The 18,443-nt window shown below is 37.0% G+C and overlaps 1 protein-coding gene across 2 annotated transcripts in view; it reads right to left on the minus strand.

Annotated features, from left to right (window-relative positions):
* The window catches only part of LOC135210207 (uncharacterized), a 58,708-nt gene that overhangs the window by 8,284 nt on the left and 31,981 nt on the right, over positions 1–18,443 (minus strand). For both annotated transcript variants that reach the window (XM_064243042.1, XM_064243041.1), the window contains exon 3: positions 2,544–2,787. In XM_064243042.1, the coding sequence (XP_064099112.1) occupies positions 2,544–2,787 (244 nt within the window). The remainder of the gene's footprint in view (positions 1–2,543; positions 2,788–18,443) is intronic.

Raw genomic sequence — 18,443 nt, forward strand, 5'->3', positions numbered from 1 at the left:
AGAGAGAGAGAGACATTATATGAATCAGAAGGCAATGATGATATTAGGAAAATGATTTGGCATTTGCTACATCAAAGTAATTATTGGTTTTATGTTACGGGCATGCTAGGCAGGAATTCCTGGACACGTGAGAGAGAGAGAGAGAGAGAGAGAGAGGATGATTTTGAATCAGACAAGGACTGACAGAACGCAGCAATGATAAAATTCGGAAAATGAGCGAATGCTCACTTTTAAGCTCTGGACATGGCGGTAAAAAATTCTTGGACACACGAGAGAGAGAGAGAGAGAGAGCCACCACCACCCTCAAGCCATACAAAATCCCTAGGGGAAAGTTTCCATGACGCGTTCAACCTTATCGAAAGCCCACAACTTCGAACCAGAAGATGTACGCATGCCCCGAAGTTCCTGTTGTAAATAGTTCTAGTTTGTTGCTGCCATTTTCAACGTCAGGTCTGATCCCCAGGTCATGGCTATTTCTACTGATTCCTAGAAGAACTTGACACATCGTCTGCATATTTTTCCTCCCTTCAATTCGTCTGAACTGACAGGAGATTCAAATAAACTGTTGACAATCTTTCAGAGCCCATTCCTCATTCTCAAGGCCACCAAACAGGGAACAGAGTGGAGTCAGCTGACGAAACAGCTTGCCATTCTTTCCTGACACTAAAAGAGTGTCAGAGGGATGGCAGTTTGTCACTCATTCCTGACGCTTTAAATCAATGTCAGGGGCTGGTTTGACTTCGCTTCCCACACCAATACCCCCAAAGCACATCAAGAAGTCTATCTAACCTGTTGATGGAAGTCACTCTTCTGACTACTGATTTAAGAGTTTGCCATTCTTTCCTGACGCTAAAGGGATATCAGAAGGCTGGTTTGACGAATTCCCCCCCCCCAACCCCTCCCCCTGCACACGCCCCCTACAACATCACCAAAAACTGATAAAGAAATCTGACCTCTTGAGGTTACTAGTCTAACTACTAATTCAGGATTTGTTACAGAAATGGCATTTATGCAATCTTTAATAACCACAGTGGCCACCTTAACTAACCTCTCGATTTCTTCACACTTTGGAAACGCCTGTCACTACTAAGCCTAAATCCAAATGAAGAAAGGAACGAAGATGTTCTGATGCCCGGACGGGACTCGAACTCGCATCAGGGATATTAGAAAGAGGTCATCATAATTACCGTCAGCTTACAAGGCCACAACAAAAGCAATTGCCAAAGACTATATCTTTTTAAAACTTGCCTATAAACCTGATGTTATTAATACACCTAGAAGAATTGATTTGTAAAAAAAAAATAAATAAATAAAAAATATAATAAAATAAAAATTAAAACATTGTATGAAGATTCCACATAACATTCATCTGGTACCGCAAAGAAAGGCCCTCTGGTAAAGAAAAAAAAAAAAAAAACATGGAGGAAGTCAAATAAAAAAATAAACTATTAAAAAAGTACGCAATCACACAGAAAGTATACATTCGTCCGTACTTCAAGTACATAATCACACAGACAGCATTCGTCCGTACTTCAAGTTACCTGATCACAAAGAAACCATTCGTCCATACTTCAAGTACGTAATTATAAAGAAAGCATTCACTTGTCCGTACTCCCAGTCGTACATCTTCCAGACTCCCCAAATCATAGACATTACGCACTACCGATTTCCAGCGCCCCCTCATGAGTCTGCCGCCTTGGAAAGCCTGGTTCTTGAGAACGCCCCTTTATATATATATATATATATATATATATATATATATATATATATATATATATATAATACACACACACACACACACACACACATATATATATATATATATTATATATATATATTATATATATATATTATATTATATATATATATATATATATTATATCAAAGGTACGTACTTCTTCCAGTCACCCAAAATCATCATAGCCACCAATACGTACTACCGATTTCCAGCCCCTTCATAGCGTTCCACTCTGGAAGGCCTGGTTCTTGAGAACGTCTTTTTTTTTTATTATTTATTTTTTAAAGGTACGTACTTCTTTCAGTCACCCAAATCATTATATCATCATAGCCACCAATACGTACTACCGATTTCCAGCCCCTTCATGAGCGTGCCACTCTGGAAGGCCTGGTTCTTGAGAACGTCTTTTTTATTATTATTTATTTTTTTAAGGTACGTACTTCTTCCAGTCACCCAATATCATTAAATCATCATAGCCACCAATACGTACTACCGATTTCCAGCCCCTTCACGAGCGTGCCACTCCTGGAAGGCCTGGTTCTTGAGAAACGTCTTTTTTGTTATTATTTATTATTTTTTTAAGGTACGTACGTCTTCCAGTCACCCAATCTCATTCAAATCATCAATAGCCACCAATAAAAAAAAATACGTACTACAGATTTCCAGTACCCCTTCCATGAGCGTGCCACTCTGGAAGGCCTGGGTTCTTGAGAACGTTTTTTATTAATATTATTATTATTTTTGAAAGTATGTACTTCTTCCAGTCACCCAAAATCATTAAATCATCATAGCCACCAATACGTACTACCGATTTCCAGCCCCTTCATGAGCGTGCCACTCTGGAAGGCCTGGTTCTTGAGGATGTCCGACATCCACTGGACGTAGTGCTTCCCGTAGAATTCCACGTGTCTTCTTCTTTGCCGCGGGCTTTGAGACTCCTGGTAGTACGGGGATACTTGGAACTTCATCTGCCTGATCTGCTGTTTCGTCTTCTGAAGGGCCACGTTACTCACGAAGGAGATCATGAAGTGGCCTTTCCCTGGTTCCTCCTGAGGAGGTGGAAGATAGAAGAATTAGAAAGTACACTAAATCATGAGATGGCCTTTGTCTGGTTCCTCCTGAGGAGGTGGAAGGAGGAGAAAGAAGGATTAGAAAGTACACTAACTCAAGAGGTGGCCTCTGTCTTGTTGTGAAAAGGACTTTAGAATTAAAAAAAAAAAATAAAAAACTTCTCATACATGAATATTTTTTTTTCTGTATGGAAAAATACTTAAATTTGCAGTCAGTCGTTTCGTAAGTATTTCTGGCGACCCGGCACCTAACACTATTCAAATGCTATCTTCAACTGTATTGAAGATGAAAAAAAAATTCTTACGGCATATAAAACCTTACGTCTTTAAATTACATCCCACATACGATTTGTTTTTAAAATATCTTAAATTTACATTTAAATTGTTTTAATTATTGCATTATAATTTTCTCCAATTTGGTGATTTCAGCATCAAATTCAATTAAACCTTTGATGGTTTAACTTGAAGCTTCGTGAGTTATCGCCTTTAGGGAGTCCTACTGGTGTTAAACATTGGCTAAAGCAAAGTTACATAGTCTGTCCTATTTCAAGATGTTTCGGAAAATATTCAACTGCCTCAAAGGCCTAAAAAACAAAGCCTATTGCAAAAATGGTTGTTTGTGTTTATTGAGTTAAGGAAGCACCTGCATTAAGTCAAACTGATACAAACCTCTACAAATTTCAGGATGATTTGTTTATGTTGCCGAGTGATTTCCCTAACTTTGTAATGGCCAATGCTTTACAGGTAGATGCTTTTAATTACGTAAATATGTATAGCTATTGAGCTAGGGAGGCATCTTAGGTAAGTTCAATTGATAAAATGCTCGGTAAATTTCAGGATAATTTGATTTTGTTCAAGTTTTCCCAAACTTTGAAATTCTCTGGAATGGCCAAATTTACTTTCAGGAGGATGGCTAAGATGCTGGTGGGAAGCCTGTAGTATACTGAATCTAACCTTCATTAATTTTCAAAGCAGTACTCTACAGCATATTTCCTTTCTTGGTTAAAAGCTAAAGTTTCTCATTCAACCTCATTTTGTCAATAAGCACCAATATGCATAGCAATTTTAGCATTATAATAATAATAAAAAATATGCCTTTGCAACGGCTCATGTGGGCTCTTTGAAGCCCATAACAGCAGTAGTAGTAGTATTAGTAGTAGTAATATCAATAGTAGTATTATTAGTAGTAGTATCAATAGTAGTATTAGTAGTAGTAGTATCAATAACGAACTCCATAGTAGTAGAAGTAAGGGGGAAGGGGGGACACGCCCTTATAACGGCTCAAATAGTCTCTTCCAGCCTCACAGCAGTAGCAGCAGTAGTACTAAGATAGACTTCCCTTTGCAACGGCTCAGCCCCATAACAGCTATAGTAGTAGTACTAAGATAGACTCCCTATGCAACGGCTCATATAGTTTGTTTCAACCTCAGCCTTACTCAGTTATAAGGTTCAAGGACGGTATTCTATTGAAGTACTGTAAATCCGATTAAGAAGCCAAACTGTATTTCAGACGCTTTTAAAAACAAACAGAATGTTACTATTGAGGTCAGGGGCTGGTTCATGTCTGGCTGTGTAATGTTCGAATGTTTCCAAATTAACTTTACTTTTTTTACTTACTAAAATGTGAAAACAATGTGAGTCGTATCGTAAAAAGGTATTATATTCCTTATAATACCAGCAGGACAGCCTCAAGGCGATAACTCGCGAAGCTTCTAGTTAAACCATGAAAAGGTTAACTATACTCTGTTTTTTTCCATCTGTCCATCCGCCTGTGGTTTTCGCGCATGGTACCACTGCGTCCCAGGCTTTAAATAGTTACGCTAAGAGTGAGTTTTAGGTAAATAATAGGATAGATGGGTGTACATTTGCAACTGGAAAGTGTTTTAATAATTTACTGAATGCGAATTAAACCGTTAAAATTCGGAATAGAATATTATTATAATTGTTGAATGTAAGCTGAATGTAACTATCTAAAGCCCGGGACGCAGTGTTACCATAAGCAAACACCACAGGCGAGTGGACAGATGGAAAAAAACAGAGTATAGGTATCTCTGAACTCTGCTACGTAATCATTATCGTTAATTGTATTTCAAATAATGTTAAATGAATCTTTTACGGCATGAAACTGAACGATGTAAGGTTTTATCTGTCGAAAGAATTATGCTTTTACCTTCGATACTTTTGGAGATATTAGCATTTGAATGGCGTTAGACCAAGCCGCCAGAAATGAGCCCGTTTCCAGTAAGATTGATATTTTAAAAATAAATCTTGAATGGGATGAAATTTAAAGATGTAAGGTTTATCTTTCGAAAGAATTTTTTTGTTATCTTCAAAACATTTGGAGATATTAGCAGTTGAATTGCGTTAGGACCAGGCAGAAGCGGGCTACCATAAATTCAATAAATAAAATATTTAAATGTGAATTTACGATATTTTAAAAATAAATCTTATATGGGATGAAACTGAAAGACGTAGGGTTTTATCTGCCGAAAGGAATTTTCTTTTATCTTCAATACTTTTGGAGATACTAGCATTTGAGTAGCGTTATGGACTGATGAAGAAATTAAAACATGATTTAATGTGAATTTATGATATTTAAATTTTAAAATAAAAAATAAATGTTATATGGGATGAAATTTAAAGTGGTAAGTATTTATCTACCGAAATGATTATTCTTTTATCTTCAATAATTTTAGAGATATTAACATTTGAATAGCGTTAGGGGGTATGCAATCATTAAAACATAATTTACGTTTGAATTTAGGATATTTCAAAATTAAAATGAAAAATAAATCTTATATGGGATGAAATTTAAAGATGTAAGGGTTTATTTGCCGACAGAATTTTTCTTTTTTTATCTTCAATATTTTTAAAGATATTAACATCTTAATAGCGTTAGGGATTAATGCAATCATTAAAATGTAATTTACATCTGAATTTATGATATTTAAAAATTAAAATAAAAAATAAATCTTGTATGGGATGAAATTTACAGATGTAAGGTTTTATCTGCCGAAAGAATTTTTCTTTTATTTTCAATACCTTAGGAGATATTAGCATTTGAATAGCGTTAGGGCCGGGCCGCCAGAAATGATCCCATTTCCAGTAAGACTTCGCTTTGCTCGTAATTAGAAAAAGGTGGTACAACTGTAGGCTTTCAAGGAAACGAAATTGCAAGCCGATTTACGTAACTCATTTACTTGTTTTCTAACAAGCATGTTTCTGCCTTTCATTTTTCGTTCTTGAACGTAGCCAGAGAGAGAGAGAGAGAGAGAGAGAGAGAGAGAGAGAGAGAGAGAGAGAGAGAATTTACATACTTTTGGTTTTTCCCGTGAACGTAACAAAATGATAGGTTAAACGGATAAGCAAAAAAAAAAAGTATCAACGATAAAGAACAGGAAATAAAATAACACAACATTTGCAGATGGAAGGAAAAAAGTGACAAAATACTCGGACATGTAAAAGACGTGTTTTGTAAGTCATCTTTGCCACAAACATCTTAAGATAGAACGTCATATCTAGCAGCCGCTGGACACATGTACAGGGAAGTTATATTCCAAGGAATTCAGCAATTATAGAACGAGAAATATTATTACTGTTACCCAAAATAAAGCTGAAATCTGAAAACGATTCACAGTGGGCAACAGGTCAATACTGCAAATCAAAGTTATTTATCATGAAAAGACACATTTTATCTGATGAAGTTTAATCTAATCATATATAGTATATTATATATATATATGTATAATTTATTTATATATATATATATATTATAATATATATTATATTAGAACTAATATATTATTATACTAGTTTATATATATATATAATATTATATATATATATATATATATATATACATATATATGTGTGTGTGTGTGTGTGTGTGTGTGTGTGTAAATCAGGGACACTGGCATTTGCACTCGTATGGTATCCTGGACCTACACAGAGAGCTAGGTTAAGGTCCTTTAAGTACATGGCCTGATTTCACTAAATTATGAAACAAATCGTGAGGGCTTAGTGATTTACTGTATGTGTGTATGTCTGAATGTCTGTATAAAAAATAATACAACCTACCATCTATATATAAATGCACATTACCAATATATTACATACATACACATATATATATATATTATATATATATATATATATATATATATATATATATATATATATATATATATATATGACTGTGAAATATATTTTGTTAAATCAGAATTCCATCTAATGAAAGGAACCCATAAAAACTCTAAATGTAGAAAGTAAATACTCTCTACATTTTGGAGTTTTTATGGGCTCCTTATATATAAATATATATATATATATATATATATATACATATAAAGGCATAAGCCACGAAGGGAAGATAAACAGCGGGGTTTCTGCAAGATCTTTCGACTCAACGTCCTTTACTTAGCAGACAAACTGACTTACATGAGAAATTGAGGGTTCAGGAAAGGTCGTATAAGTGACAGATAGGGATAATGAAAGATTAGTACCTAGAAACCGACACACCTGAAGAATGATTAACCTTTTCAAACAAGCATAAACATGGGTACAATTTAAGAACAAAAAGATTAAGTCCAACTGCTCACACACAGGGACAAGACAATTAAAGGATTATACAAGGTGACAGCTGACCCAAAACTTATTCACAAATCATATTAAACATACATATACAAAGAAAATATATCCTTCACATATATTAGATATTGGCTATAATAAAGCCCACAAAAAGTTTTATAGTGTAAGTAATGTGGAGAAAGAAAATTCTAAGAACATTCTCAGTTTGCCTTATTTTAACGGATTTGAAACCATTAAATCATTGTTAAAAGCCTTTAAGGTCAACCTTGTTTTTTTCCTATAACAACAACTAAAAGGAATGTTAATAAAAAATGGCCCCAGGGAAAGCAACTACATAATATATAAAATTCCATGTATGGACTGCCCCTCCTTTTATCTCGGACAGTCGAGCAAGGGCTTAGAAGTAAGATTAAAACAGCATAAATATTCTGTTAAAACGGGGCAAACATCTAATGCAATATTCATTCATTTAAGTGAAAATAACCACCAGATAAATTGGATTGGTAGTTCAGTAATGCAAGATCAAAAGATGTCTTATCACGGAATCTTTTAGAATCTGCCATAATACAACTTACTTCCCATTGTAATTTTAATATTAGTTGTGGCCTGTTTCATTTAGACCCTTGTATTTGTAACATGTTTAAGAATGACCTCAAAGATATAATTACAGACTTAAATACAAATTAGTTGCCTTAGATATATTTTCTTTGTATATCTTACAAGTGTGTAAAGTGTTAGCGAATTACATATCATGTCTTCCTTGGAGACAGATTGAGCTGTAGAGGCAGCCTTCTTGAATGAAGGAATCTGATACGTAAGCATTTTAATCTGGAGGCTGTTCGTACTGTCGCCAAGGCAGTTTGGGGTGTGTCGAGTATGTACATTCGTCTGTACGGATGTCACAGGTCTTACCGACCAAGGCACTTGCGAGAGGCACATTCCTTTTGTGCGAAGAAAGAGGTCGGTTTGGTAAACGCCAGGTGTCAGGAGAAAACCCCCATCTTGAAAGGTATGGCACATATTTTATATGACTTAGAAAACAGTTGCCTTGGAAAAGAGAGAGAAGTGTGAAATGTATTCCTTACTCATTGCTTTTGAAAAGAGAGAAGTGTGAAGAGTATATCTTTATTCAATACTATATTATGCATTTTTATTACAGATGGGCTCTATTCCAGGATATTAGAGACAGGATTCTCTATCCTGACTAATACAATGAAACGATTGACATTTTGGGTCTGGAGTGAATACTTAGCCAGGAGAATGGAATGATACTTAATAGTTTTTCTTGTGAGGCGACTTGGGGTTTTTATCACTATGACTTATTAATCATTTTGTCCTATTTTATGTCATCTGCATCTGCTTTGGGTAATAAATCGAGTATATTTTGTATTTATGTGAGCTTAATAGCCTAATGACATGTTTGCAGAAAGAGGGGCACCATTGACAACAGGTAAGGGTTTCCAATTTGTGTAGTTTTTGATAAAAGGGTGAAAGAGTGGTGGCAGGCGGTTTTAAAAACGCTTTTATATATATTTTTAAGCTGTAGGTACGCTAACGAAGAGACTGGTTACTAGTTAGACATAGATTTTTTTTTTGGTGGGAAAAGGTGTTATAATCATGTCACAGGCAACTCGGGGCTCTTTTTGCTGATTCAATGGGTTGGGTGTGGTATTGAGAGCGTTGGGCATCTCTCTGGTTCAGTCAGTATCGGCCATTTTGTGATTCATGAAAACCAGTGTTTTAAAACGTGAAGGGAAAAAGTTTAATTTTCGATGCATGAAAGTGTTTCACGAGTGTGGTGAACAGGCTACGTATACGAATTCGGTTTCCAGTCATATGAAGATATGAGTGTATTTTCAAGTTTTCTTTCCTATTTTCTCCTTTTTGTCTTTTATTTTTTTATTTTTTTTGTTTGTATTTTTTTTGTGGCGAATTTACTCGAAGGGGCGTTTTTGTTTTGATGTCTCTCGAAATTCGATGGACATGGTAGTGTTATGAGCGGGGGGTTTTTGTTGCAAGTCACGCCCTGAGAGAGAGAGAGAGAGAGAGAGAGAGAGAGAGAGAAAGAGGGAGGAAGCGAGAGTTTGTGTGTGTGGTTCTGGTGTCGCCGGGTTGGATCGCTTAGTAAGCGTTTTGCACCTTTTTTTTCTTTTTCTATCCCCTCCCTATTTTGTTGTTGCTTTCGTGGGATGACATGCTGGGCGCGGGGTGCATTTGCTTTTTGTTATCCATTATTGGGGGAAAATTTGTTTTAATTTTTCTGGATTGGGTTTTGTGTATATAAATACATTGATGTTATTGAGATCGGGGAATCTTATAGAACAAAAGAGCTTCCGGAAAGAGAGAAAGATGGCAGATACTAAGAGTACCACAACGCTATTACATCACGTAACAAACGTGAGTGTGGGCGTGAGCCCTTTCAGAGGGATGGTAGATGGTGTTCTATTACAACCTGTGCAAATTTTCATCGAAGGGGTGAATAATTATTTAGCTGGAAAGAATATAACAGATGATATAGAGGCATTTAGAGAGGCGAAAGCTTTGCTAGATTTCAATAGAGGAGATCTCTCCCACCGTTGCAGGAGTTTCCAATTTACAAAATGTCGTACCTGGACGGGATTGCAAAAACATTTTGAAAACAGCTTATGGCTCAAAGGAACACAGACATATGGTGAGGGACCTTCGGGGTCTTTATAAACTACAGAAGGGCACTAGTAGCCTTGTAGAACATAGTTCAAAACTTTTTGACGCAGTGGCGGATTGGGTAGGAAAATTGAAAACGTCTAAATGAGTTACTGGGAGTAATGTCTCTCTTGAGAACATTCATAAACTGATCTATTTTTCCCTGCTCTTGCACGATGTACCGGATGCAATAGTGAATAGCTTTGATGAAAAGATTGAACCTACTTCAGACGAAGAATTACTTTATGCCCAAATTGAGAAACATATGTCTAAATGTCCCACTGTAGATAGTACAATTTTTAATGGGACAGGCCCAAGCGATAGAGTGCAAAGAGACACAGAATTTTCTCCCCCTTGTCTGTGTGCAAAAGTTGAATATAACAAAAGATCGATCGATCATAAGCAACAGCAGTTGCGCTGTTTCAACTGCAATAAACCAGGGCATCAAAAGAAATTGTGTAGGGTTAAATATTGTGGAATGTGTAAGAGTACCGATCATTATTGGCAATCTCGTCCGTCTCAGATATGGAGAGACGTGAAGCCTACACCTCAAGGTTCTGGTAATTATAATGTGAGAACTTCCCAGGCAGGTCAAACCGGGAGGGCAAAGGGATCGGCGAAATTTTTGGAAGCCCAATCAACAAAAAGGGTACAGGCGATTGGTACGTGCCATTGTGGTCTCGTGGGGGATGCCCCAGAGCCCAGGCCTATAGTCTATGGAACAGTAGGGGATGTGGATATCCCGATATTTATAGACTCGGGTGCATCTATAAATTTAATGGACTATAATTTGTATGAATCCATGTTTTCCAATTACCCTTTGCAACCCTCAACAGAGACTGTGTGTGATGTGCAAGCCCATAGATTAAATACCCTGGGTTGTGTTCAAATACAGTTTACTCTCGGTGACAGAGTACTAACAGAACCATTTTTGGTAATGAAAGGAATTCCATTGGGCAACAGACTTTTGCTGGGTCATCCTGCTTGTAGAAGACACAAGATTTCGATCCATGCGGGTGTTAATGGGATAACAGTCGGGATACCTGGTGTTTTTCTGCCTTATGAGGACATGATTAGAACGGAGAACATGGAGGTTATTGAAAAAGATGTGGTTGGTGATATTAATGCTGGTGATACGAGTGTTACGGAGAAAGGTAATATTAAAACCCACCTTGCTGATATGGGAAATGATTACAGGGGTTCTATCAGAGTTCACGGTGATAACAATGGTGGTGATGATACTTTGGATGGTGATGTTGATACTAATATTGATGTTATTTCTGATACTAACAATGCTGGGGATGATACTGAGGGGGGTAACGTGTATGGGGTGGTGGAAAGGGGAGATACTAACCACAAATATAGAGGTGTTTTATTTGAAGATATTATGTTACTACCTGGTTCGAAGACTATGGTAAAAGTTAAATTGAAGGAAATGAGAAAACCCACAGATGTGTGTGTTATTGAAAATAGCGAGAAGCTTAGAGGGGTTATGAGCATGGCATCGGTGAACAGTGTATCCAAGGATGGGTTTACTTGGTTAGAATTACTAAATTGTAATGATACCGTTTAGGTTAGGGATACCAGTAGAATACATATATATTGGATTTCCAAGATTGGAATTGTGATAGTGGTTCAGTGGCTATCGTAGAGGGGAAACCTGAGTTTTCGGAGGCAGAAATGCAATCAAGGAAACAAATATTTAGAGAACATTTAGCTAATGCAGATTATAGCGAACACGTTGAAGCGATAAGCAAGCTCTTGGTAGAATTTGGGGATATGGTAGCCTTACAAGGTGATAAATTGGGGTTGACTAATGTGTTAGAGCATAAGGTAAATTTGGAGAGTGGCACAAAACCTATTTATATTCCTGCATATCGCATACCTTTCAAAATCAGAGAACAGGTAGAGAAAGAGGTTAATAGATGGGAAGAAGAAGGAATCATTAGACCTAGTGTGTCTCCTTACAACTTTCCCTTGTTAGCCGTGCCTAAGAAAGACGGTGCTGTCCGTGTATGCGTCGATTTAGACGTTTAAATGAAAAGACGATCCCTGACCGCTATCCAGTCGCGTGCATACCAGATCTTTTTGCTGAAATTGGGGGACATAATATTTATAGCTCAACTGATTTGGCACAGGGTTTTTTGCAGGTCCCTCTTAGTGAGAGTAGCAAGGAATATACCGCTTTTTCAGTGCCCAAGGGACACTATGAATTTACGCGAATGCCTTTCGGTTTATCGGGCAGTCCGATGACCTTTCACTAGGTTGGGTGAACACAGTTTTGCACGGGTTATTGGGCAAAAATGTTTTTGTGTATATGGATGACATCCTGGTTGCAACAGACACGATCGCGCAACACCTGGAAGTGCTTACAGAAGTACTTAGGAGGCTTAGATTAGCGGGGTTGAAAATTAAGCTAGCCAAGTGTTCGTTCTTGAAAAAGCAGATCACATATCTAGGCCACGTCATATCTAAGGAAGTGGTTACAGTAAATGACGATAAAATCAAAGCATAGCGAATTTTCGCACCCCCAGATCAAAGAAAGAGATTAAGTCATTCCTGGGTATCGCTGGTTTCTTCAGGAGGTTTGTGAAAGGGTTCTCTAATATAGCAGCTCCCCTAACTGATGTATTGCGGGAAGACGTTCAATTTCAATGGAAGGAACCCCAGGCGGAGAGTTTTCAAAAGCTCAAGGACGCGCTTATGAATCCCACTGTTTTGAAGTTTCCAGATTTTAGCGAACCTTTTACATTAGTGACTGATGCAAGCCAGGAAGGTATAGGTGCTTGCCTTATGCAAAAGTTTGATGGGAAATTCCATCCCATAGCTTTTTATAGCAGGAATTTCAGGACAAAGGGCAGCAACGAGAGATCAACGACGGCCATAGATAAAGAAGCCTTTGCAATAGTGTCGAGCTTAGTTCATTTTAAAATGTTACTGATGGGGAATAAAGCAGAAGTTCTTACAGACCACAAGCCATTATTAGATCTTTTTAATGAACCCGATTTTTTGCCTAAAAGAGCTCGATGGGTTTTAACTATCAGAGATTTTGATGCAAAGCTCAAATATATAGAGGGCAAATTTAACGTAGTTGCGGATGCTCTCAGTAGGAGTTTTCACGACACAGAAGGATTCCAAGTCGCGCAAGTCACTAGCGAGACCATACAATGGGATATACCTCTCATAGAGCAAAGGCAAGATGAAGACGAGATTCTAGCAGATGCAAAAGCGTTTCTAGGAGGGGAATTAGTTAGGAAACGTTATAAGTTGCCTTTTTCAGGTTTGGAGTTAGAAGGTAATCTATTGGTTAGGAAAATTAAATATAAGTTGAGAACAAGTGAAAGTAAAGGAGATTACGACACATATCATAATTCCGAAAGTGCTAATTCCAGTGGTTTTTGGTTGGATATAGTTTATTGCAGGTTCGGTAGTCCACACTTGGGAACAGAAAAAAACGTATGATGAGGTTCGTGCTAAATACATTTGGAAAAACATGGGGAAAGATGTGGAAAATTTTGTGAGGAATGGTATGGTGTGCAACACATGTAAACCTGCAAGGATAACTTCATGCAAATTAGGATCGTATCCTATACCAAGTAGACCTTTTCAGAAAATACATATGGATATCTGGGGAATTTTTGTGAGTCTAGGTATGCGAACAAGTACTTGTTAGTGATAATAGATGAACTTACAAGGATAGTAGAAATTTTCCCACTTAAGCATAAAATGTCTGAAGAAGTAGCCATAGCGTTTTTCAATGGTATCATTTGCAGATATGGCTCACCCGAAGTTCTATTAACCGACAATGGTAGAGAATTTGTGAATAAAACCTTGGAATGTTTAGCTGAAGTCAAGGGGATACAGAAAGTAACAATTATTCCATACAGACCCTAGGCTAATGGGTTGTGCGAACGAGCAAACAGGAAAGTGCTCGAGGCTCTCAGGAAAACTGTAGGTGGTAATGATAAGAATTGGGACGAGATATGTTAATGTTGTTAGACATAGTATTAACACTATGGTTAGTAATTCCATTAAATGTCCCCATTTGAAGCTTTGTTTGGGTTGTCCAGCAAGAGGCACATTTGATTTGCTAAACTATACCTCATCATGGGGAGGATACGATAGAGGCGTTGGTATCCACAGCGAGAGAGAGACTGCTTGTCTCAGCTGTAATCTCGAATCCACACCGAGATATGGTACAGAAGAGTAATAGTAAAACGTCTGATTCCAAGATCAATGTTGGAGACAAGGTATTTTTAAAACTTAACGTGAGAACTAATAAATTACAAATTAGGCCTGAAGTTTGAAGGTCCTTTTTAAAGTCATTGAAGAGAAATTGGAAACAGATTGTAGTCTTAGAGGAAAAAAACAGGTTGGTCGAGGTTAACACATATCTCGAAATTGAAAAGAATTGGTTGTGGTGATTAATATATTGTTGCACAATTGCCTTTTTTTTCTTTTGTTTTCTTGCTGTCTATTTTTTTGCAATTTGGTGGCGGAATGCTTTTACGTTTTTTTTTTCTTTTTATTTCCTCCTACTGTTTTTTTTTCTTATTATGCGCAAATCTGCAGCGTTTTGGTGTAAGATTTCAGGGTTAATATTTTATGTGGGAAGTTGTTGAAATATGGCAAATTTTTGTTTTAGCTGAGAAACGTGATGATAAACACCTGATTATTCCTGTGTGTATGATATTTGGGGCTGAATTTTTGTGGTTTCACGAGCCGAATAGGTGACATTGAGGTTTTATATAATTTGGGTAATGTCGTGGGGAGTTATGATTTAAGGACAATTTTTGGGGGGGTATGATTTTTTTTTTTCTTTTTTGTGTGGTTATGATTTTTGGAGTTGAATTTCTGGGGTATTACGAGCCAAGAGAGGGGCTCTGTGGTTCTTTTTAGTTTCGTGACTAATTGGAGGCGAGTGGCATTACTGCATTAAGGTTCTATGGAAATGTTGCATTTTTTATGTTCACCAGTGGGTTATTTTTTTTTGGTGGCATATAATTATGGAATTGTGAGTTTACCGTAGTTTTTTATCTCGAATAGGTGATAATTTTTTATATAATTGGGCAGTATCGTTTGGGAGAGTTATGTCTTTGAGACAATTTTTGAGCACCTTAGTCATATCCTGGAGATAATTTTGTGAAATGTGCTGATGTGGTTTCAGTATAGAACATTTTTTTGAGAATCATGAGTTTCTGAAGTTTTGAGTCTGACTATGCTGCAGTTCGAAGCACTTGAGGTGTTCACAGGTGGATTTTTTGCTAATGATGCAGTAATGAATCCGGTTGCGGATTTTCCCTTTGGAACTGATTACTCGGGGATTTGCACTATTCTCGTAGATGTTGATTATGGCATTCCACGGAAATGTATCATGTAAAAGGATTCTCTTTCCGGTCGTTTCTGGTGGATGGGATTGCTGCGGTAGCAAATTCCGTAACAGTACATATTCCGTTTTGGGAAAGATATTGAATTATATATGTTTCTTTTTCTCTTATGTGTGCTGTGTAATGGGGGAAAGTTCACTTATTATTGTTGTTATCTTATTTTTTTTCCTTTTTTATTTTTTTCTTTTCTTATGAGAGATGTCGTAATTGGGGTTAAGCTCTAAATAGCATTTCTATTTTAGATAGGAGATATAATTTGTCGGGGTATGTGAGTTAGATAGAAGGGGTGCTTGGCATTATATTTTATGGAGGTTAGTTATATAAACAATAAAAGGGGTTTTTGATAGTGTGTTTGTCAGATATGGGATTATTTGCGAGGATTCAGTGGGTAAAGATTATATTTTGTTTAGTGAGGAATTTTTAATATTTGACTAGGAGATTGAGTATATTAATTAATGACGGAATTGTGGGGTAAAGCAAGACTTTAGTATTTTATGATCATGTAGACCTTTTAAACACAGACACACAATGACTTTAGAGAATTCCCAACTTTACGTGATGGTGGCGATGGAAACGACTTCGTTCTACAGTACCAGAAGTCGAGTCGAGTCTACACATGAATGGCGTTTCTATGGACTGCCTTTGCAAAGGATGAGATGTCTTCGGTATATCGTCTCAGGATACGTTCTGGGATAAATCAGGAGTCTACAATCTTCGATGAGGCAGGTGCGAGTAGCACTTGCATGGAAGTCACGGGATATTTCCTTGACAACGGGGTGGTGACCACGTTTCCGTCAGTAGAAACCATCGAATCTACAGTTGTTTCGCGTCGAGAGGCGTGTTGGATACACTCACGAGGGTCGCAGACGCTGAATAATGGCGTGCCCGAGTTGTTTTTGGAGTTGGTTTACGCACCCGTCCTGCGTCTACAACTATTCGTCGAGTTCTGCTTAACTTAGTGACGAAGACGAATTTTTCTTCAATGAGTGTTACACAATTCTAATAATAGTGGTAATGTTAAGTGTTATACTGATCACAATTTTTGCAAGAGGAGTTCTTAAACTTTTGTGCATTCGGTGAAGCACAAGGGCTCCAGCAACGGAGGTAGCCCTAAGTCATGTGGTAAATTGATACACTGCATTAGTTGATTGTGTGTGCGACAGGAGTGCACAAAGGACATAGGTGGCCGAGCCATCTTACAAGTGTGTAAAGTGTTAGTGAATTACATATCATGTCTTGCTTGGAGACAGATTGAGCTGTAGAGGCAGCCTTCTTGAATGAAGGAATCTGATACGTAAGCATTTTAATCTGCAGGCTGTTCGTACTGTCGTCAAGGCAGTTTGGGGTGTGTCGAGTATGTATATTCGTTTGTACGGATGTCACAGGTCTAACCGACCAAGGCACTTGTGAGAGGCACATTCCATTTTTGTGAGAAAAATAAGGGTCGGTTTTGGTAAACGCCATGGGGTGTCGGGAGAAAACCCCAACCCATCTTAAAAGGTATGGCACATATTTTATGACTTAGAAAACAGTTGCCTTGAAAAAGAGAGAGAAGTGGTGAAATGTATTCCTTACTTAACATTGCTTTTGAAAAGAGAGAAGTGTGAGTGTATCTCTTTATTCAATACTATATTATGCATCTTTATTACAGATGGGCTCTATTCCAGGGATTATTAGAGACGGGATTCTCTATCCAGACTAATACAATGAAACGATTGACATTTCGGGTCTGGGAGTGAATACTTAGCCAGGAGAATGGAATGATAACTTAATAGTTTTCTGTGAGGCAGACTTGGGTTTTTATCACTGTGACTTATTAATCATTTTGTTCATCTGCTTTGGGTAATAAATAGTATATTTTTGTATTTATGTGAGCTTATAGCCTAATGACCATGTTTGCAGAGAGAGGGCACCATTGACAACGGGTAAGGGTTTCCAATTTGTGTAGTTTTGATAAAAGGGTGTAAGATATGATATGTGTTTTATATGTTTTGTGAATAAGTTTTTTGTTACCAAAGATCGTGAATGTGGTCAGCTGTCACCCTGTATAATCCTTTAATTGTCTTGTCCTGTGTGGGAGCAGTTGGACTTAATCTTTTTGTTCTTAAATTGTACCCATGTTTATGCCTGTTTGGAAAGGTTCTCGTTCTCCAGGTGTGTCGGATTCTAGGTACTAATCTCCTTATAATCCCTATCTGTCACTTATAACGACATTTCCTGTACCCTCAGTTTTCTCATGTAAGTCAGTTTGTCTGCTAAGTGAAAGGACGTTTTGAGTCGAAAGATCCTGAAGAAACTCCGTTGTTTATCTTTCCTTCGTGGCTTATACCTATATTTATGGATTTATCACGTTCCAAACTTTCGTGATTCAGTTATACATACACACACACACACACACACACACACACACACATATATATATATATATAAATATATATAAATATAATACATAAATACATATATATATATATATATATATATATATATATATATACATATATATAGTATATATATATATATATATATATATATATATATATATCTCTATATATATATATATATATATATATATATATATAATATTATATATATTATATCTATATGTATTAGGGTGCGTCTGTGATTGCCCTAGGTGACTTTAACGTAAAAGTAGGAAACAGACGAAGACATCTTATACGTGGTAGTTTTGGAGTATCAAGATAAATGAAAATTCAGAAATTCTTGTTGGGAAATATTGGAAAAGAGGACAACATAGGATTATTTACAGTGACTCCATGAGAAACTTTGGAAAGGCTAAAGTTTATAGTGTCAGAGAAAAACTAATGAAAGTAAAAACGAACCAGTACTTCCTATAATTGTCAAAATTTGCCAAAGGCTACAAATTCTCAATCATTTTGCTTACTTGTTCCTCGGCCAGTTTCCCGGTCTGGGGGCAGGCTGGCTCCTTGGCACAGACGGCGTCCATATGGAAGGTGCTGG

The sequence above is a fragment of the Macrobrachium nipponense genome, chromosome 39, assembly GCF_015104395.2.
Source record: "Macrobrachium nipponense isolate FS-2020 chromosome 39, ASM1510439v2, whole genome shotgun sequence".
Lineage (NCBI taxonomy): Eukaryota > Metazoa > Arthropoda > Malacostraca > Decapoda > Palaemonidae > Macrobrachium > Macrobrachium nipponense.